Source organism: Cottoperca gobio, chromosome 9, assembly GCF_900634415.1.
Source record: "Cottoperca gobio chromosome 9, fCotGob3.1, whole genome shotgun sequence".
In the NCBI taxonomy this organism is placed as follows: domain Eukaryota; kingdom Metazoa; phylum Chordata; class Actinopteri; order Perciformes; family Bovichtidae; genus Cottoperca; species Cottoperca gobio.
In genome coordinates this window covers 16,548,308-16,570,290 of record NC_041363.1, presented here as the reverse complement: position 1 = coordinate 16,570,290, position 21,983 = coordinate 16,548,308, and the positions used below count along the sequence as shown (strand labels likewise).

At 39.6% G+C, this 21,983-nt stretch overlaps 2 protein-coding genes across 3 annotated transcripts; both read right to left on the bottom strand.

Annotated features, from left to right (window-relative positions):
• Positions 1-526: 526 nt before the first annotated feature.
• LOC115013860 (UDP-glucuronosyltransferase 3A1-like) lies at positions 527-4,521 on the bottom strand. The gene is made up of 9 exons (XM_029440400.1): positions 4,387-4,521; positions 4,152-4,272; positions 3,692-3,855; positions 3,293-3,457; positions 2,455-2,663; positions 2,109-2,254; positions 1,721-1,806; positions 899-1,118; positions 527-794 (listed from the first exon to the last, which is right to left on the bottom strand). Exons 1-9 carry the CDS (start codon positions 4,418-4,420, stop codon positions 527-529), a joined length of 1,413 nt encoding a protein of 470 aa, XP_029296260.1. The 5' UTR covers positions 4,421-4,521.
• A 1,467-nt stretch (positions 4,522-5,988) lies between these two features.
• spef2 (sperm flagellar 2) lies at positions 5,989-21,799 on the bottom strand. Of its 2 annotated transcripts, XM_029440398.1 has the most exons (39): positions 21,524-21,799; positions 21,250-21,352; positions 20,885-21,137; positions 20,459-20,629; positions 20,044-20,127; positions 19,820-19,893; positions 19,461-19,674; positions 19,132-19,320; positions 18,100-18,287; positions 16,600-16,771; positions 16,246-16,468; positions 16,012-16,085; positions 15,798-15,864; positions 15,597-15,637; positions 15,240-15,343; positions 14,786-15,033; positions 14,542-14,614; positions 14,290-14,444; positions 14,035-14,166; positions 13,593-13,720; positions 13,098-13,225; positions 12,405-12,543; positions 12,175-12,312; positions 11,636-11,781; positions 11,464-11,532; positions 11,264-11,312; positions 10,872-10,931; positions 10,640-10,769; positions 10,422-10,529; positions 10,030-10,168; positions 9,588-9,660; positions 9,241-9,391; positions 9,027-9,133; positions 8,578-8,760; positions 8,322-8,414; positions 7,805-7,975; positions 7,310-7,513; positions 6,538-6,660; positions 5,989-6,294 (listed from the first exon to the last, which is right to left on the bottom strand). In XM_029440398.1, exons 1-39 carry the CDS (start codon positions 21,579-21,581, stop codon positions 6,229-6,231), a joined length of 5,028 nt encoding a protein of 1,675 aa, XP_029296258.1. In that variant the 5' UTR covers positions 21,582-21,799; the 3' UTR covers positions 5,989-6,228. The 2 variants fall into 2 exon arrangements, with proteins under 2 accessions (XP_029296258.1, XP_029296259.1); XM_029440399.1 differs by lacking the exon at positions 14,035-14,166 and having other exon boundaries at positions 21,524-21,798.
• Between the last annotated feature and the right edge of the window lie 184 nt (positions 21,800-21,983).

Here is a 21,983-nt window from a genome sequence, read left to right as displayed (position 1 = left end):
TGTGGCGCTGCAGGACAAATGAGACGTCTGGTAGACATGATGGCGCTGGGAGGGGAGAGGGCAGGACACTTGGCATTAAGGCTATTCCGCTGAAGGAAAACTGGAAATACAGAAAATGAAACTGTATTTAGTATACAAACGGTACTCAGCATGAGAAGCGAAGTTGAGCGACAGTATTATTAGCATCAAAACTGTTTTGAATGCATTTTTTGCACAATTATGTTGAAAACTTTGTCATTTTTCTACATCGCAGTACTTTGCAGCTTTCCTTTTGATGATTAAAGGGAATATTCAACACCTTTTTCTAGGCTATATTTTTGTCACTTGTGTCATATCACTTATTTATTTTATTTAATGAAAGGTGAATTTGTATATATCAGTTACAACAAGCATGGATTTTTCTATTGAATGTTTTTAGGGTAGCAGGAGTTTGTTTTTTAAAGTTCTCATATTAGTACAATATTCAAGTCCAAGATAAACAAGTACATCTGCAGTACATCTAAAGTGTCCCCAAAGCTTAGTACTCTTATTGTATTTTTTTGTGTTTGTCCCTGTTATTCTTGTTCCTACAGAAAGTCCAGCACATAACTATGGGTCCAAAAAGCCCCAGGAAGAGAAGAAGCACCAGGTCCACTAGGTATCTCTGGTACCATGGTTGCGTCAGTGAAGCCAGCCTTAAATGAGTTCCACCTCCACTGTGCAGTATGTGCTCCACCCATTGGATGAGTCGAAGGGCTGGAGGGACAGGATGGGATTTGTGGATCCTGCTAAGAGAAAAAGCTGAAGACTTGAACCTAAAAAAGGAGAAGAAATGGGGAAAGTTAAAGAGAAATGAGCAGTAGAAGCAGACATGTCTGTACTGGCATCACAAGTGTTGCCCAGCCACCCATCCACAGACCTGATGTCCTGTATGAGTGTTTGAATAGTGGAGCTGAGCAGTTCCCTGGTGATCTGTGTGGGGTTGATGGTGAGGCCAAGTCCCTTTGTTTCAGCCCTCACCACATTATCAAACTGGTCTCCAAACAGAGGGATTCCCAGCACAGGAACAGCATGGTACACTGCCTGGAGCAGGCTGTTTTGTCCACCATGGGTGATAAAGAGACGTGCTTTTGTGTGGCCTGGGGTAAACACAAAATAGAGAAAACATCATTACTGAGTAAAGGAGAAGACTGTTTGGGTGCAGTGCAGACTAATACAACTTTGAGATGAGAGCAGTCTGTTCTCTCAGGGATACTCAACTCAATTACTTTGCCCGGGGGCCACTTTGGCAAAACGACAGGATGCCAGGAACCAGTTAATAAAGCCCTGACCTCTGTCGGGATGTCTGGGGGATTGTCCCCTGGCGCTTTTAAAAATAAAGAAATAAAATAAAGAAATTGTAATGCTTTTTTAATGGTCTCTGGTTCATTATTTACAATAAAAGTTATTAAAAATCCCATTGTGAATCAATGTATTTTTATTATGAATTAGAAAATGTTTGGCAGGTAAGTTGAGTATTAGAGTTTAAAAGGGTCCAGGCTGCAGAGCAACACTAAACCAGTCTGCTGCATTCATGGTCCAGTGTCGGACAGGAATCCAGCTTGAAATTCTTTGTTTTAGTCTTATTTCAGACAGTCCACAATGCCCGCAACGGCTAAGCCTTTTGACAGTGTACCATATATTGTAAGCCGCCTTTATGTTTGTAACAAGGGTTAGGTTGAGAGAGGCGGACTGTTCCTACCCAGCAGATCATTAAGAGGCAGCCAATCCCCGAGCATGAGATTGGGAGGTCTGTCCAGGTGAGATGGCCATCGCTTGGGGTCATACCTGCAAGCAAAACACTGCAGTTTTAGTTATTCCCCTCAACATCCTGACATATATAGAGTTGTTTGTTTTTGGGGTTGATTTCATCTTTTCATGACTGTGAAAAAAGATGTGTGTGTGTGTGTGTGTGTGTGTGTGTGTGTGTGTGTGTGTGTGTGTGTGTGTGTGTGTGTGTGTGTGTGTGTGTGTGTGTGTGTATGTGCTTCCTTCCCTCTATTTATGTATTTTATAAAAATTGAGATCTGACACAGAATGTTAAAAGTGTTATTTCTTTTTGTAGTTTTTCTATTGTATCATGCTTTTACCTCCAGAGCACCCCCTGAGGGATCCGAGAGAAGCCAGCCACCAACTCCACAAGCAGAGGGTCCACAGAGACCGAAGAGACCATTGATCCCAGAGTCACGACAATGAAACCTGCCTCTCCACAATTGGAGATCCACATCTCCAGATCCTGTGGGGTCAGAAGGGTAGGGTTATGGGCTATAGAGGACATATGCAGTGTTGAGTAAGGCAGGATGAGTAAGAGATGGTTGTGCATGAGTTCAGATTAAAATTGGGAGTGAGAAAGGGCAAGAGAGGGAAAGAAGGTTAGTTCATTTGAAAACTTGAGTCCCACTGATGTATTTGGATATGTGTATCAAAAGAAGAGACCTGCTCCAGAGGCTTCGCAGGTTTATTCAGCAGACCTCCCACCAGCACAGTGTAGGGCATAAGAGGCTGGGGGAACTCCAGTGAAAAGTCAGTGTTGAAGGCCCAAAGTTCAGCTCCTTGATGTAACTCCTCCAGACCTCCAGGGGGTGAGCCTGACTCAAGGTGGCGCTCAGCTACTTCCCTAAATGTTGACCATATAAGTTCCTGGCCTTGGATAAAAGACACAAGACACAATCAAACAGCACCGACATTGTGTGCTCAACATGTGTTGAAAGCCAATTAGATAAACCTTTTGGATAGCTTTTTTGTTGTTAATGGGTATTAGCTAAAGCACTTACTGGCTAGTTGCAAACACTGAGCATTCATTCAGGAAGAAATGGAGATGGTGACACAAGGAAATTACTTTAAGATAAGCAAAAGACTTATTCCAGAGATAGTAGGCTATTGCAGAAGCGAACAATGTTAGAATGGCTCAAAGAAGACAGAGGTAAATAAGATAAGAAAAAAATATAAACTCTCACCACATATACAATCAGGAAATAGAAACTAAGATGCTTTAGAAAAAAATAGTATGGATTACTGGATTAAGAAGAAGTCCTAGCAGCTCAGAACATTAATTGTGTTTGATATAAGTAGCGATTTTAAAAGTACTAAGTCAGTATATTACAAATGAGAGAAGAATCAGATATGAGAAGAAATTCAAAATATCTAAAGAAAATGTGCTCATTTATAATAACAATATGTCGAGAGGGATCTGCAGTTTACACTGAAGATGTATTATTAAGCAAACTAGAAAATACACTATAATATGTGATCTCTCATGTAACACCATTCTTACCTACAGGAGCCAAAAGAGAATAAAAGAGGTTCTTTGCACGACCCCAGAGGTTCATGTGGTCGGACAGCTCGGAGCTGAAGACTGGGATGTAGGAGACTGGGCTGGGGAGAGCGATGGACAGAGGACCGTTCAGAGTGCCAGGATAGAAAGCGATGTAGTGGACCCCTGGAGTAAGTCAAGAGTAAAGTGCATGGACCTGTTGTAGATTTATTCATAGCTGTTGATAGATTTAAAATAAAACACGATATACCTGGCTCACAGTTCATTTGAATTAGTACATTTAAAAACATCTGACACGGCAAAGTACCGATAAATAATATATAACTGTAGTTATTTTATGATTTAAAAGATAAATAGTAATTATGAAATAAAACAAAGTGCTATAAACAGCTGATGTACCAAGTTTGTGTGCCAGGATGAAGGAGCAGGGGTTAAAAGCATCAAGGATGGCGATGTCATAGTGTTCCCTCTGGAGGAAAGTCATCACCTCTTTGTCCCCTAACAGACCGTCACACTGATAGGACAGGTGCCTCATGAAGTTTAGAAAGTTATTAAAGTTATCCCTGAGGGAAAGAGAAAAAAGGGGGAAATGACAAAGTGAGTGAAGAGAAAGACAGAGAGGCAAGAGGAGTGAGAAATAATTTAATATAATGTTGTTAGATACAAATATGTTCAAGTCTAAAACAGAGACAAATTGAGCAGTCACTATAAGACAAATTCAAGAGCCACAAAATGCTGATGGAAAACCAGACTCAAAATCGGAAAACAAACAAAAATCAAGATTAAGTATAAGTGTTGTCTGTTTCTCCTAACATAATTTAATCCATGTAACCAAGTCTCCTAGAAATCTGTGCGCTACCTTCCCAGTAAAAACTCTGTCTGTTGCTCCAGGAACCAGCTATTGTATTCTTGGATGTATTTCTCTCCTAAGGACCAGGTGGTCGTCTGGTAACTCTCTGCACGGCCTGCGTAGGAAAAACCTGGGAGGAACACAACACATATATTTCATGAACATTAGAGTGACTAAATCAGCGAATCAGAAAAAGTATTTTCTGTATATGTATGTTTGTGCGTGTAGTGTATGTACAGTTTACCTGTTATAACAGGGTTGCCCAGTTGCAAGAGCATACGGACATCATGGCCATGCTGGTGTAAGTTATGAGAAATCTCATCTAATAACAAGTAGTGGCTTCCTCCTGCAGAAGAGGAGAGAAGGGACTAAATAAAATCACTATGCTGTCTGAACAAATGACTCGCTGTTTGCAACACATGGCAATAACTCGCATATTATAAACATAGTTGCTTATTCTTCTCATATTTCTGAACACATATTTACAATGAATATATCTATTACTACTAGTAAAGGGAACTTTAACAATCACTGCTTCACTACTCACCAATTAGACAGACAGTCAGGATCTTGGCAGACTGAAGTACTGGAAGAGCCAGAAGAGAAAACATCCAAAATGCAATCCCCATGTTGTTATTATAATACCAAACACTGACCTGCAGCCAAAGTACTCCTAAGATAGTCTTCCAAATCAAAAATATACTGTAAGTGAAAACCTTGCTGCGTCAACAAGAAGTCCTTATGAGAAATGTTTCCCCTTTAACTAACAAAGTTAGATCCAGTGAGTAACTGAAGCAAGCGGGTCCTAAAGCAGAGTTGTGATCCAGACAAATAGAACATTTTCCGCAAGAAATTGGTAGGTCAAAACACGAGATTACCAACTTAAAACTGAAGGGAAAAAGTTACGTTCTTGATAAAATCATCTTTTCAGTGCACCAAGTTAAGTCCTGAAAGTCTTCTTTTTGATCTCAGGTCCGTCTGAGCCAGCAGTAAAGATTGTTTTATACAGACTGCAGTGTCAAGCCGATACAGGGGAAATCCCAAATCCTTCTTTTAGTGTACCTAGGATGTATCCAGTATACTTTGTCTTGCAACAGATGTAAAAGACTGACATTAAGGCGCTGATTTATTCCTTATTATTCAGGAGGTTTTAAATGCAGGTCTGCGTGTATAATTATGTCTATATGACACATGTGAGCGGCTCTGTTTTCTCTAAAAGTCATACACTGAGAGGTCCAAGAGCCTTGGACCTGCAGTGATAATGAAAGGGAGGGAAAGAGAGAACGGGAGGTGGGTCAGAGGGGTGGGGGTTCCCCAAGCCCTTGTTGTATCAAATTAGACAAATGGAAATAATAGGAGTTACATTCTCTCAAGGATGTAACCTCCTCCATCAATATGTACAGGAAGGCACTTAAGGATGATAATATTTATTGTGACACCTATACCTAATTTAAATTAATAATGCGTTAATAAGTTGCTTTGTCTTTAGTAACAAGAAAAGCCAGCAATGATTACATTATATGCCTATTTAAAAAAAATAATAAATCATTAATTATTTTTCTAAACAGCATGCACATTAACATGACTGGCAGGCAGGCAGCAGTGACTGCTAAATAGAGTAGCTACCGTAGCACATGACTGCTGACTGGGCTGTGATGGGGTTGTTGGTGCCCTAGCAGGCAGTTGCTGGCAAGTCAGGCTTGACATGTAGGTTATCCTGGACAATGCACTCATTGTCGCCGCAACCAATGCTTTTCTGTGTCAGAGAGGTCATTAGAAAAGCAAGTCAGTCAGAAGAACTGCTGGAGTGTATCAGGGCAAAAAGGCGAGTAAGAGGGGTCAATCCTGCCATCATCGATTTTATTCTTGTCATTCCAGTCATCAATTACAGACATTTCTACATACTGACGCAAGTTATGGTTGCTAATGTATGTAATCAATACTGAAGTAAGCAATATATTTCATCAAACATGTCAAACATAAAAGTAAGTAGAATACTTCAAAATGGCCAAAGCAAATTTATTTTGCATTTTCTGTGGAAATGAAAGTTTGTGGTGCAAACAGCAGCATGTATTTGTCTTATCCTTTAGAAAACGTCCGAGCTGTTAGCCTCTCTTTCATCCTGATGGGCCAGTAGCACTCTATGAATGTCCTGAGAGAAAAAAGAGAGATGTTTGAGAGAAAGATAAAGGTAAAAGAAAGAAAGAAAGGATACAAAAGGTGGAAAGGGAGAAAGAGATAAAACACACACTTGATGGTGGACGTCTTGATGATAGGTATGTGTGACTAATTGCAGCGGCAGATTACAAGTGATGTGCTAATTTTGGATTCACATCTAACAGACACTGTTGTAGGGAAACACATAACAACCAGATGAGTCTACAAAGGTACTTACTACAAGCTGGTAGTGTGGTGAGTTCTCCATCAGATCCTGGATGAAAGGATCCAGAGAAAGAACGGAGAAGGGGACACAGTCCTCAGGCATGTAACCCAGCTGTCTGAATATGTGCTCCAGTCGCTAGAGGCCAGCAGAGATGAAGAGTGTTACCATGACGGAACCCTTTAGCCTGTAAAATGTGCCAATTAAAACTATTAACAGCTTAAGTAAATTAGTTTTTTTTTCCAAGTGGTTTTGCCTGTATTTTACCCCCATCATCAAGAAAAGGTGCAGCCTAATTTATTTGAATTTAATTATGTAAATGATGGTGTGGACTGTCGCCTAAATATTCAAATTCTGGTTGCATTAATTGTCCCTGACATTGTCCCTGTAAAATGCCCGCCAATAATGCAGGTCAGGTAAGTAACCTTTTAATAGTGAATCTCATACAAACCCTCATAAAGATGCTCGTTCCCCCATTTAGTTGCATTTAGAAGCCTAAATAAAAAAGGCCATACCTTTATATGCACATTGATGGTGCAATTATGAAAGCATAATAGAAATAGAAATCATGCTGAGACTAAATACATTCTGCTTAAATGAAAACTAAATCTTACATATTTTACAACATTTACTAATGTAGCAATTTATTTCATTAATTCAACCATTCATTTATGTATTTAAAAAAAAGCCCAGTAAACTACTAAACGTTTGGATGATTTGGGAATTTCATCTGTTATTTTCTCCTGCTCTCTGATTGGATCTCCAGAGTGCTGATGTCATCCAATACCTCAGTGTGCTCCTCCTGACTCAGGCAGCCTGGAGGGAGGGGGTTGGTGGCTTTCTGGTGGCAGATTACAGCAAGGAGAGCAGAGATGGACACTTCCTGCTCCCCCAACAAACTGCTTGATGCTAACGGAGTTTCTCCTTCCTTGTAGTCTCCATTAGGTTCTGAGGAGATGAACTCTGCAGCCTCTTCTATACTGGGCATAGACTGTATACACAACACATATTGATACTGCCTTGCTCAAGTGCAATAGTTTGTACTGAAGACAAATGGTAACACTCACAGGTTTCTTTCCAAAACAAATGACCAACCACTAGAAAAGCCTGATGCATGCTGTTATAATATAATAATATAACTGGTTTCTATTATAATTCTGGACCATCTAAAGAAATTGGTGACAGAAAATAATAATGTTTTTGATGACGGAAGATGAAGAAGAGGTTCTTTCGCAATGACTTTTAAGTGAAATAGTTTGTCTTTGTACATTTATTTACTCACCTTGACAAGATGGCCAGGTGAGGAGTGCTTGATATGTTGTCCCAGCACTACACTGAGTGCTCTGATGAAGCCCTGTCTGGGGTTAGGGTCGGCTGCAAAGTACTGCAGCATGGACAAATAGTCCAATCGAGGCGGAGAGAAAGAGTGCTCCGCAAACAACTGGAAAAAGAACTAAGAAGGAAGACTGTTCCTTTATTTCTTGCAGTGCAGTTCATTTGGACATAGAGTGAACATAAGACGTTGAGGTTTGATCCCCTTAAGGTTTAGCACAAAGTAGATGGCATTGTGATAACTGTATCCTGTATAAGTCTGTGCTTTAGATTAATTTAGTCTACACAAATATTTAACAGCTGAAAAGTCCCTTTATATAAATAGTTTAAAGAGTTGGGTAATGCTCCATTCTACCTTCATGTTCTTTCATTACTTAATTTCTTTGTGTACCATGACCACTGGAATTTCCCATTTCAGGAATAATAATAGTTTACATTGATTTGGAATTAAGTTGTCAAGTTGTTACCTTGCGTAGGTTAGCCAGACGGTCATAAGGTAGAGGCTCCGAGGGGTCCTCTGGGATGGGCTGGACACTATCACTGGAAAACCACAACTCTGTCTGGTGAGAAAAGAGGCAAGAGGAGCAACTTTAACATTTATTTTTATGTTCAGGAAGCTACAGTGTTCACTTTATACTACATGAAGAAATAAACTATATACTAAATGTTTTGTCAGGTTGAATTGAAGAATGTATACATCTGAGTTGTTGTGTGTTTAGAGACCTGTAGGTACTGGTCCTCGTTTAAATAGCCTGTGCCGCCAGTATCTGCTGCCTCGAAATGGTGTAGCACGGCCAGAAGCTGTGATAAGGAAGGAAAAGGCCAAGGGAGGGCAGCACTGAGCAGAAACCTACGCCAGTCTATCAGCTCATAGACGTCTACGAGCAGAGATACAATCTTCATCAACTGGGGAGAGGAGAGAAAAGGACAACGCTCCTGTAAGCCATGTGATGTGTCTTTTATGGTAACCGGAAAGTATGGTGTGGGAATATTCTTTGTCTGCGTTCTTTTCTCTGCACTGGGTTGTAGTCAGTGCTGTTTGATTATGTGTTTTATTTGACCTAAATTCCTCATAAAATGTCTTCCTAGCAGAATTTAGTGCTATGAGACAAAGACAAAAAGACGTATAACCAAACTTTGCGTTTTGAGTCTCTGGACTACTTGCAGAGTACCTGTGTTTCATTTGTGTTAATCCAGGGCTCAGGAAAGGTGTTTCTGCCCATGTTAACAGATATGATATCCCTGAGCAAACTGGAGAACTCAGAACTGGATATGAGGCCTAAACATCAGAAAGGAAAGAAAAGGATGGATGATGGATGGATAGCTGGAAAGCAGGACTTATACTGTAGACCTAACGACACTACAACTTGTCACCCCTGTATTAACCTGTTGGAGCAACGTAGCAGAGCTGTTGTTGAAGTGACTCTAGCTGAGTGACGGTCGGGGTGGACCGTGTGGGTTTCTCCAGAGCAGGGGGACGGGGAGCCGGGCTAGCCACCATGTGGCTGTCTCCATTCAGGTAGAAGTTAGTGTATTCCTGCAGAAGTGAATATAGAGGAGTGGGGTAAAGGAGACTGTGGTTCATTGTCAAATGTCACACGCTGGTAGAACAATTGAGATTTAATCCTGCTGTGACTACCCTGTAATTAGTGAGCACTACACTATATCTACCTGGGGTAGATAATAAAAGATTTTAAAAAAACAATCAATACGTCTATAAAGCCCTTACATACCAACACCAGCCCATTCTGCAACTTAGCACCAGCCTCTATGTGGTGGCGGACAACTTCTGATAGTTTGTCAATACTGGGGAAAAGGAGACAGATATATACATGGCTCATTCTTAGTGGAGACTAAAACCTACAGTTTCTTTCACCAGCATTATGTGTTTTTATATTCTCAAGAAGCAGTTTAAAGATAACTCTAGGAGCACTTAAAGTTCATTAAGTTAGATATCTTTCATGTTCTGTAACTTCTTTTTTCTGTTAATTAAAAAAAACAGTCACATACTAACCCAACAATTGAACTCTGGGGGCTTACATACACCCGGACAGCATTTATCACACACTAATACAAAAATAAATAATAATAAAACAGGAACAGCAGTGCAGTTGCTGCTTCATTCATATAAGTGCCTGTATATGCACACATAGCCCACAGTGTACTGTACCATACCTCTCCATTTCTTCAAGATAGTGTTCTGCTAACCACTTCTCCATGTTACTTAATGTCTGTTCTGCTCTGCTTTGCAGAAAGCGCACCATCACCAGACCATGACCTTTCAGCAGCACAATGCGCACCTTTGCTGCATTCTCTGGAAAGCACACACATGCATACAGGAAGACAAACAGAGGAAAACACTTACCTAGGCATATTGATCATTTACACACACATGCTTGCGTGTATGTGCACATACAAAAACAACAACATGGATACACATAACAACAGACTCACCTGTATTTATATACCTCCTCTGTACAGTTCTTACAACCAGTTGACAATGTTAATATGATGATTAAATATATTATGCGATATATTGAGAAATGACTGAATCTGTGTGTGCATACCCTCGTGATCCAGTGAGGCTGCATATTCTTTATGTATTTTTTGTTTGAGTTCTTGATCATGAGTCTCAGCTGGAGCAGGGCTGGGTGCCGGAGGTGGGGATGGTGGACCTGGAGGAACAAGATTTGGATGATAATGATGTAGAAGACCTACTGAAACATACAGAACATGTTAGGGGGCACTTCTTCATTGTTTTCTTAATATTCTACAAAAGACATACCTTTCGGTTTTTCTGATGAAAGATTTATTTTTTCCTTTTTGTTTGCACTTGCTGAGGGCTCCGCCCTCTCTTTCTCTTGTGGTCTCTCCTTCTGCTCTTTCATCTCCCCCTGGTGGGCTTCTGCTGACACCTGCACACATATTTAACCCATACACGAGAGGAATTGACAAACATTTGTATATACACACTGTATATACACTTCCTTAATATGCTCATGCAGACAAAGAATTACCAATTTGCTGATGGCTGTGAGTGCCTCCTCATAGTCGGAGATCAGTTTCTCATAGGGTGGCTAGATTTAACAATGAAAATGGTCAGTATCTCTTACTATAAAATTGTATGTCAGCATTTCACCATTAATATTTTAATGTAAGTGTTTTGGATTGTTTTGAGGAACAATTTCCCATTGAACTACATTTAAATTAACTTTATTTTAGTCAACCAAATATAACAGTGTTATAATATATGCGTAACAGGTATGATATCTATGACAGTCCTTTATGAGCATATATTACTAGATTCTAAAATAACAAAATCAGTTACAGACCTTGAGAAAAGACTAATATAATGAATGTGAATGAAAAAGGTACAAAAAGGGAGGCAGGAAATCTCATTTGACTCGACCTTGACAGGTTCTGTTTCATCCTGGATTTTCGCCTTGGAGTCAGGATGTCTGCGGAGGAGGGAAAACAGGAGAAGAGAAGAAAATGATTTATGTGTGTTTGAGTTTGTGCTGGGGAGCATTTGGACTGTGAGGAAATCACAACATCCATTTCGTCTTTCAAACAGACTGCAGACTGTGTGCGATGGTGCCTCTCCCTTACAGTTTAATCCTCCTCTCGTCTTCTCCGTCATCCATCTGACTAGGCACACTTGTGCCCGCTGGCTTAGTACTGGTGGAACAAAATAAATCATTTACTTTCTACACTCATTGTGCATAAACTATTCACATGTTTGCTATTCGTGTTAGGTTGATACTAATAGTGTGTTTCTTGCCTCTCGTCCTGATCCTTCATTTCTGGGGTGTCCAGAAGGGGGATACAAACCAAATTGGAGGGTAGCTCAGGCAACACCTGTCTGTACATGCTCAAATAGTAAACCCTGAGAATACAGAGTGTGTCCTGGAAACGGTCCAACTCGACCTACACAACACAAGGATTCAAGGATTCATTTTTGTCATTTTTCAACACAGGGTTCCACAACTAAATGCAGTTGCAGCTTAGTCCCTTATGCTAGACAAGAAAAACATGACAAACCAGAACAGAACAAAAACAGTAGTAGTAGAAGTGCATTGCTGAAGTGCATACAATCCAAGATTATGGTTTTACCAAAAACTAAGTCACACATAGAAGAGGTATTGTACATGCTGGTGTATGTACAGCATAAACAGGGACAGAGAAAAGAAGCGATGGAACACAACACACGGAACAAAGGAAATAATCTATAACATGCCCTCATGAAATACAGAATTGAAATAGTCAAAAAAGAGAAAATGTTTGTGGGGTCAGAATGTTTCACAGAAACAGAAATTGTACCTGCATGAGTACAGAGTGGTGGTTGACGAGGACGGCTGTGTGTTCCTCCAACCAGCCGTCCCCCATGAGAGCAGCCCTTTCCTGGTCGTCCTCCTCCTTACGCTTGTCACTAATGTCCCACAAACGTTCACGCAGTTCCTGTATACAAATCAGAATGTCTCCATATATATTTTCATTTTCAAGCAGGTTTAAGAACATTTGTATTGTATCATATTATAACTTGTTCTCACATCCAGTCTCAGATGTAGCTCTGCTTGGGTATCCTCGTCTTCTCTCATATCATCAGGTATGCTGTTGAAGTCCTTCTGCCAATGAGACACTAACTCCTGCTTTAAGTCTGGACGCCCCAGGTAATGCTTGTACTCCTCTCTACAGATACAGGAGATAATTTATACTTAGATAGTAATACATGTAATATTTATCAGAGACATTTTTTAATAATCTAATTCAAATTCTATCAACATAAATGTCTTCTTTTATTTGTAAAATATTTCTGACGAAGAACCTCATGCTACCAACATTTGAGTGACATCCAAGTTTGAAAAACAAACACACCCAAAAATAACTGTGTTCAGAAACTAATCATAAATACTCAACTTTAATTATGCATCTGCAGCTCTGAATTAATGACCAAACTTTCAATTGATTGTTGCTAACAAAATATTGGTGGCTCTGCAAAGCTGTGCAAAGGTGTATGGGATGTACAGGGCACATATGTGTTGCTGGCTTTGAATGTATTTACATTTACATTGACATGTCCAAGTAGGCAATGTATCTTCAGATATAGTTATTAAATATAAAAACAAAGAAAAAGACAGACACAAGTGTCCATTATGCAAATATTCAGTGATGTGCTTTTCTGTTCTTAGTGTAACACATGAAATAAACCATGTTTTCACTACTTCAAAGACCTGGCAGTATACCTGATGTTGAACAGGTGATGGTTAATAACGTCGCGTTGTGAGCGCAGCTGTTGCATCACTGTCTTTACGTTGTTCACATAAGAATCACAAACTGAGTCCCAATGGGGGCACAGGTACTCTGGGATTTTCTAGAGATAGAGATAGGGAGGGGAAAGTATGAACAAAGCAGGGGGCATGGGAGGAAAGAGGGCAATACAACAAAACAAGACATAACTAGTAATATCAATAATGCAACAGACTTCACAAATGACATGTCACGTGACATGTCATTTGTATATAATTGAAACAGACTATGAAAGGCAACACAGGTAGGAAACAACAGGTCCACAGACTGCATCGTGGTAGAGGTCCACCTTGTGGTAGCCCCAAGTGAATGCATCTGAATTTCATGTCATATGTCATTGACAAAACTTGATTTTTCAGGGAAGAAAGAGATTAGGAGTGCACTTCCAACTCTGATAAGCAAAACAAACATTAATAGAAACGGTATCCTACTGGAGGAAGGGGTTCATCCACATAGACCCAGCTGGAAGAACCTGGGCAGGAAGGAGCAGGTGGGTTCTTGGGGACTCCCCGAGAGTGCTCATTGGTCACTGAGGACATTGACGCCTTCCGAGGGTGCCCTTTTGATCAGCCAGTTAAAGTTAATAAATCATCACTATAATAAAAATATTAATCATGTTCACACGGTCAGTAGATACAATTTATAAATTCTCTTTTTGAACCAGATTTGGATGATAATGATGTAGAAGACCTACTGAAACATACAGAACATGTTAGAGGGCACTTCTTCATTGTTTTCTTAATACTCTACAAAAGACATACCTTTCGGTTTTTCTGATGACTGATTTATTTTTTCCTTTTTGTTTGCACTTGCTCACTGTGATTTTAAAATAACAATTACAATGTGTAATGCACAGACTACTGATGAAACCACCTCTGAGGGATTGTGTGTTGGATTTGGAAAGTGACTTCACACTTTTGGCTTTTTTCTCATTCAGTTTAGAACAGGACTTTGTGGGGCCGAGGGCTTTGTCTGTGATGCCCTGAGGTTGGTCTATAGGTGTAGCTGAAAAGGAAGCATCAGGAGATTCACCATTGTCGTACGAGTAGCTGATGAGGGAATATATCCGAATATTTTGAGTAAATATCTGTACATGGACCTTTGATGTAGAAACAAAAAATCACATACCTTCCTTTGTTTGCATCATAACGTGCCGCAGGACAGACGCCATCCTATTGTAAAGCTCCTCCTCGTCTACATCGGCATCAATACGGACCAAAATGTTTTGCTTTCCACCAAACCATTTATCTAGTTTTGGCCAGGTGTCTTGAAAAGCTGTAATTCTTGAAGGGGGGGGAGGGTTAGATATTAGACACACAGGCATGCAGTAGAAGTAATGTATTCATTTCAGTTTAGTATTCCATTTAATAATTGTTTTACCTGTGTGGAATTTGTGCCAGATACAAGTTCTTGTCTGTGGGATGGGCGGTTTTAGCATCATCACTATCTGTATCTGCACCAGGTTGCGGAAGCAAGAGATCCACATAATCACACAAACGTATTATTTAAATGTAACTGGTTACTTGTGTGTGTATACATACACACACACACTTATAACAGATAATGTGTGTGGGTGCACACAGACACAGATACATGGCAATAAACTCCAACCAATGTACCGTACCCATCTGACTGAATGGACGTCTGATCACACACTCATCAGGGATATCCAGCAGCAGAGCCAGGTCCAGTACAGGAGTTGGGGGCGTTGGAGGTTTGGGAGGGTTAGGATCAGCAGCAAGGTTCGTCCTACTGCTTACAACGCAATTCTCTACATCTACAGACCCACCCAAGGCTTTCTCTAGCAGGTAGGCCTGAGTAACATCCAATGGAAAGCCATCCAGGATCCAACCTGACTGAGCTGGAACCTGCCTAGTAAGGACACAAACAATATTTCACTGTCTAGGAGAGTGATTGTGGGGTTCTTGTTTGTTTATTTTGTCCATAAATGTAACACTGTATCATTGACATTTCTCTGAAATATTGACTGTGAAATGAATTGCATATGGTAATGGAGATAATACAATTGTCTAAATCTCATATACAGTATTTTATAGCAATACAGGTTATGTGCATACTTAATAGCCTCTACTATGATGTCCACTAACAGCCCATTAGGGATGGCGTTGCCTTTCCTCAACTCTTCTTCTGCAGCTGCTCCCTGCATGGCCCGGTTAGACAGCTGGATAAGGAACACATGTAAGCAGGAAAAGAGTTAAGTAAGTTTCATTCCAAACAGGTAAACATCAATTCTGAAATAAAAAAAATGTTATTACTCAATATTTCGTAATGATTATATTTTCCTACAAGTCATTATTTTATCAGCCAGGAAAGCACATTTTGATCAGGTTGGTTAGTGATATACATTGAATACAGGAAAACTTTATGTATAAATAAACACAAAATAGAGTGAGAAGATCACAAACAACACTTACTCTGATGTTGCTGCCTCTTCTTTCCTCTTGAGTTTTAAGATCTGAAAAACAATGACATTATGAGTGACTCGTATCACATCGAACACAAACAATGTGTGAAAAATTTCATATCCAGTCCATTTTTATCACAAGCAAAACATACATTGTAATGTATAGTGTAGAATAGTATATAATAGAATCATGCGGGCTTCAGTAACCCACCAGGCTCCAGTGATGGAGAGGATGTATGCAGTTGTTTATTGTCTTTCTCTTCCTGCTTCTCTGTGACCTGTACATTTTGTCCAAAAAAGGATGTTATAAAAGTTTACGCATTTGTTGCACCGTCTGGAGAGGCCACTGAGATATTATGGTCCTGAAAAAAACCCTTTAAGTATAAGTGATAAGATAAGATACTGTTATACTGTATCTGACAAACCTCCTCTCCCTTCCGGTAAGCATTCAGCGCCTCCTTAATCAGCGTGTCAGCTGATAAGACATAGATGCCATGGGCTAAAGAAGAAAACAACACACATGCTCAGCAACAAATAAGCCATACAATATTATATCACATATGTTTTTACTATATCATTCCAGTAAATACATTATTAAGTGGTGTGAAGATGTGCTTGTGTATGTGCTTGCATCTGTGTTCAGATTGCATGCCGTGTACCTTCAGCAAACTTGGCCAGGCAGGTGGTCTTGCCGGAGCAAAACTTGCCAAGGACACAGGCCTTGAGGGTGAAGTGAGGAAATGACGGTGAGAAGGGTTTCACATTGGATTGATGAACAATGTTCCTCAGTCGTAGGACAACGTGTCCAAGAATGTTGTTGTTGGTCAGGGGTAATTTGGTCTCCCCTGCTTCCTCTGGCCATGCCCACTCACCTACCATGTTCTGACAAAAATGACATATGGCTAAGAGAAAGAGGATTTTCAGCTTTCAGATAGGCTTCAGTTCAGGGTTTTTTGGTAAACACACATATAAACAAGATCTAAAAACAAACTGCACTCGTATTTCAAACTCACAGTGTATTCATCATAGTCCTGGTTTTTGAGTATCTCCTGCTTCTTAAGCTCTACAGGGTCTCGTGGGGTAGAGAACTCAAACCCTGGCTGCTGGCACTTTATCGGCTCATAGAGAGGCAGACCACTGAACAGCAATTCTTTCCACTCTCTCATCAGCTTCTGTGGAATCAGACTGGACATGACAGCAGAAGAAAAGCTAGATTTACGAGTGCAATTGTATTTAAAATAATTACATTTTTTAATTGAGCCTGAAAATGATTAAACTTGAATGTATTTCAATAAATGTTTAATCATTGCAGAGCGAAATACACACACACATATACATACATACATATATATATATATATACACAAAGTGAATATTGGTTTGTGTGGGCGGTGCAAATCTGAAGAAGAAGCGGACAGGATGTTAACATCTCCTGATTTTATTTGATCATTAGAAGAAGCGGACAGGATGTTAACATCTCCTGATTTTATTTGATCATTAGAAGAAGCGGAAAGGATGTTAACATCTCCTGATTTTATTTGATCATTAGAAGAAGCGGAAAGGATGTTAACATCTCCTGATTTTATTTGACTACACTGGTTAGTTGTACAAGAATGTTTTCAATATTGGTAATGACTTCACAGTGTTTTGACTCTGAATTACTACTGCACCGCAAATGCCGCAAAACTTTTCAGTCTTCAGTCAGATTTAGGTTTGTCAATACTTTCCTAAAATATCCTTTTAATGTTTTCCCAGAGAAAGAAAGGAAAACAATTAATCAATGATGAAAGACAGAAACAGACCAATACTTAAAGAGGATATTTTGTCAGGACCTCTGCCAACTCTTGGTTTATTTCTTCATCTGTTCTGTTTTCATGGCATATGACTAACTCTTATTTCATTTCAGACACTGTCATACTCTGCAATCATTTCATCCCCTCCACCTGGTTTACCCATCTCCTCACCCGCAGTTAATCCCCTCATCAGTCCTTCTGTGCTAATACTAGTTTCATTCACACGCGAGATTCTTTTTTGCCTGATTGCGTTATCTCCAGGTTCTAAACATTGCCTCCCTGTAACTAAGTACAGCTGTACTTTACTGTTACAGTGATTGCTTCTGTGTCATGCTTTTGGGTTCTAGTCTGCCACTCATCCAGAGTTATTACATATTTGCCCAAATGTCCTTCTGCTGATGAACTTTATTTTATCAAATCTGTCTGTGTCAATTTCTTTATTAAAATGTTCTCTCACTTCCATAAATCCCATCCCTCAGATCACATAGTGGTCACAGTAGAAATCTCTTTACAACTACATTACATACAACTCTTAAAATTGGATTTCTTTACTAACTTTTACAATCATTTCTGATAACACTTGGTAATTACCAAGAGATGCAATTTTTATAACACATTTTGGAATTTCCACATATTCATTAAAAGACTGACCAATAGTCAGTATGGAAGTTTCATGCCCAAATACCGTGTGCATGTTTCTAAAAGCAATTGTGTTACGTACTTCTCAGTGAGCAGTCGATATTCTCCAACCTTGGTGGCCAAGTCCACTATCTGCTCCCCAATGTCCTTGCAGCTCTTAAAGTGCTTCTTGTATCTGCTCTGAGATCGCTCAGCAGCAATCCTGTTACAGAATTCAAGCTCCTTTCTGATCTCTTCGGCACAGTCCAATTTAACCTGCTGAGCCAAAGCCTATACCAGGCCCCAGTCAGAAAGATGAAATAAGTGGAGAAGGCATGACATAAATGTTCCTGCTGATTACCACAGTTAGTAAGTAAGTAATAAAGGAAGATGAAAGATGTTACATAGGTCATTTATTGTGAAAAACACACGACTAGGTGTGTGTTTTGGTGAAAAATAGTCTTAAACAGACACAAACTAACAAACCATATATTTTGGAATCAGTACATTACTGATATTGGAGGTTGCAGAAAGTTGAGAATTTTAATTTTAATTTTAATTTTAATACAGCTTCCTAGTTTAGCAATAGACACAGCATCAATAATACCACATTAAAGCCTTTATATGTATGTATGATTTTCTTCCTGAATCATCTAAGATTGTTTCACTCTTTTGAGTAAATGGCAAATAACCACAGAATCTGAGACTCAATAGTGTGACGATCTGTGCGGGGATTGTCTGACAAATTAGGTTAATTACACCATGACTATACTTAACTACAACATACTGAATATTTAACACTGAAACCATGCTGGACCATGGATGCACCCTCTGCGAAGCATTTACTAAAGTATCTGCCTTCTCTTCAAATGAATCAGCCATCATTTTGATCACTTGAAGGACATAACAGATAAACATAGAGTTGTTTACATCATGATTCATTTAGTCTGGTTTTACTGTTTATCTGTCTGTCTCTGAAGTCCCTCGCTCTCTCTCTTTCTCTTCAAATACCACAAACTACGAAAATTCATTAATTCCTCTCTCCCTTTGATACTACTCATACTATCACTGATACAGCCTAATACAAAGTGACAATAGAGAGGCTTATTCTTCTTCTTTATTCATCCTATCTCACCGCCTCCCTTTCCAGAGCTTCCTGGAAGTCCCTCTCTCTCCGTTGCTGGTACTGCTGCTCTCTGAACAGGCGGTTATCCCGGATCACATCCTTCTGCATGCGTATCTGGAGGAGCTGAGCTGCCAAACGCTGCTCCTGCTGAGTCTGACGTGTCAGACGCTTCACCAGCTGCTCCTCTCGCCGTGCCTCCTGCAGAGTTAGGAAGAGGTGGCTGATCAGTTGACTGATTTTGGGTTAAAATGACGAATGTCAAATAACAGACTGTGAGAGAATAGGATGTGTCAGATGTATCTAAAAAGGTTTTCCATAGATGGTTTAAAACACTTCACCTCTTGAGCTTCATGGGCCTTGAGCTGCTCCACCAGGAATCTGTCTCGTCTTTTCTCTCTCTGCTCACGAGCTACAGCACTCTCCTGCAGCCTTTGTCGGATATTTTGTATATACTTGCTATTGGATTGCAATGTCAGCTTAGTTCCACTTCCAGGGACCTCACAGCGCTGGTTGCTGCTACCAAGAAGAACATCTCCAGGGAACGGCTGTCCACTAGAATTGAAAAAGTTAAAATAACATTTGAAGACATTGTCATGTGTGATGATTATTATCTCAGGTTGCTCTATACAAACATTTAAATAACAAAATACTACATAAGTAAAATATTAATTTAGTGAATGTTTCCTTTTTTTCTCACCTTGAAGAGGAAGCAAAACCATAAGTAATCTGTTTCTTCCTTGTCTCAAACTGGGCTATATCATTTTGGACTGTCTGTAGACAAAAGAAGAGAAAGAAAGACGTTTAATTCAAATGAATCTCTTTGGCAATAACAAGCTATTGGTTTTGATAAGACTGGGAACATCTGGTAAACAAGAACAAACACAAAGTTCTTGGGCCTAGATTTCTAAACTTGGATCACACCTGCACTTGTTGTTCTCTGCGTTGCTGCTGCTGTTGTCTTCTCTTGAGGTTGAGCTGTGAAGTGTAGGGAGGTGGCTTGGGCACCTGGACAAAAGTGGCGTGGTTACAAGTCATCATGTTTTTGTGCTTCTGACGACACACCAGCAGCTGCAACAGTTCCCCACTCATTAGCATGAGCTTTATTTCATTAAGTAGTTGGGGCTCAAATTTAGGTTTTTCACCTGGTACTGGTATAGTATTATAGTAATATACAACACCAAAATACTGCAAAAACTGTAACTGTGTGACATTTGAGATTGAGAAACAGTAAAATGTATAAAGATATAAATTAGAGAATTCCTTAAAGTCTGGTCATAAATTAATACAGGGGAAATATATTACAATACTACATTTTACTCCCAATGGTCTCCAGTACCTTCTCAATATCCTTAATTCTCTTCTCATCCTGGACTCTGAGTTGTCTCTTTTGCTGGATGGGATGCGTTGTCACAAACCTGTCGTCCTGTTGCTGCCATTTTTCCTCATTGTGCTGCGAAATGATCTGTAGTTTTAGCTCTGCATCACGTTTCACCACCTGATGCAGGCGCTATGTCAGAAGAAAGACAGTTGGATGCTTGAGAATACATGTTTTTGTAGATATTGATGTTACATTAAACTAACTTCAAACATAACAAAAAAACAATGAAAGACTAAAGGACAGTCATACAGTTTTGCAGTACTGGCACAGAGCAAGACTACTTATCTCAATATGTTTCTACAGAACAAAATGTACTGTTGCCGAAAGAAATTGGCCCCTAACCAAATTCAAATACTACACATACATCTATACAGTCTCTCTTACGTCAGAGTAGATCGCATGCTCCTTTTTGTGCAAGCAAGCATTAGCTGCAGGCTGTATGATTTCCATCAATGTGCTGCTGATTTCTGCTTTGTTCTTCTTTTCAAGTGAGATGTAGAGTTGGTAAAGAAGGCGTGTGGCAACATCCTGCTTCTCCTGCATTATGTCCTGGGCTGTGTTTATGTCGAAGGAGATCCCCAGTAACTGGAGAGTAGGCTCAACGCGGGTAAAATTATTCAGTCTGGAGATGGAGGTACTATGAAATAAGAGCCGAATAACTTTAATAATTACAGTGAGAACACTATAAATTTTCACAAAAAGCAAAGGATCATGAATAGATAGCTAGAGAAACAGAGAGGGCAACTTACTCTTTCTTCATAAACATATTGAAATCATTCTGCAACTGATATTTATGCAGAACCTCCCCAAATAGGTAACCACTGCAGAAATCCTTGGCAATGGTCTTTGGGTCTGTGAAGATTAACATGCATTCATTTACTCAAACAATGTGATATTGCTTTTAATATAGCTTAGAATGAAAACATATTGGACAACCATTAAAGTAGTTTATCAAATATATTTAATTTGACTAGTACAACTTTGAGCACCTGTACAATGTCAGACTGCTAACGTTACACTTACCTAAACAGAGTTGTTTTTTTAAGGTTTCTCCAAATATAATTTTCTTGACGTTTCTCATGTCATCTTCTACCCTACCAATTAATATCCTATGCCTTTACTGATAAGTCAAAAACTGTTCATCAAATTTGATGTGTAGCTTCTAAAACAGCTCTTACATTGTCAGCATTGTAAATTAAAATGCCTTTTGCCTTTCAGTGTGGCAAAGTAGTAGGTCTACAGTTTACGGTGAAAAACCCACCGAGGTAGCCTAATTAAGCTAGCAGGTGCCAGGTAACTAGCTTGATTACGCTAACTTTAGTCCCACTTACCAACAGCTTTTGACAGCCGGAGCTCCTCGTTCAGCCAACTGCACAATATATCCGACATATTTTTTCTTTAAAGTTCAACTTAGACTATACACTAACTAATAATAATCGCCATTTTAGTAGGGAATAGTATGACTCTTTAGCTCGCTATTAAC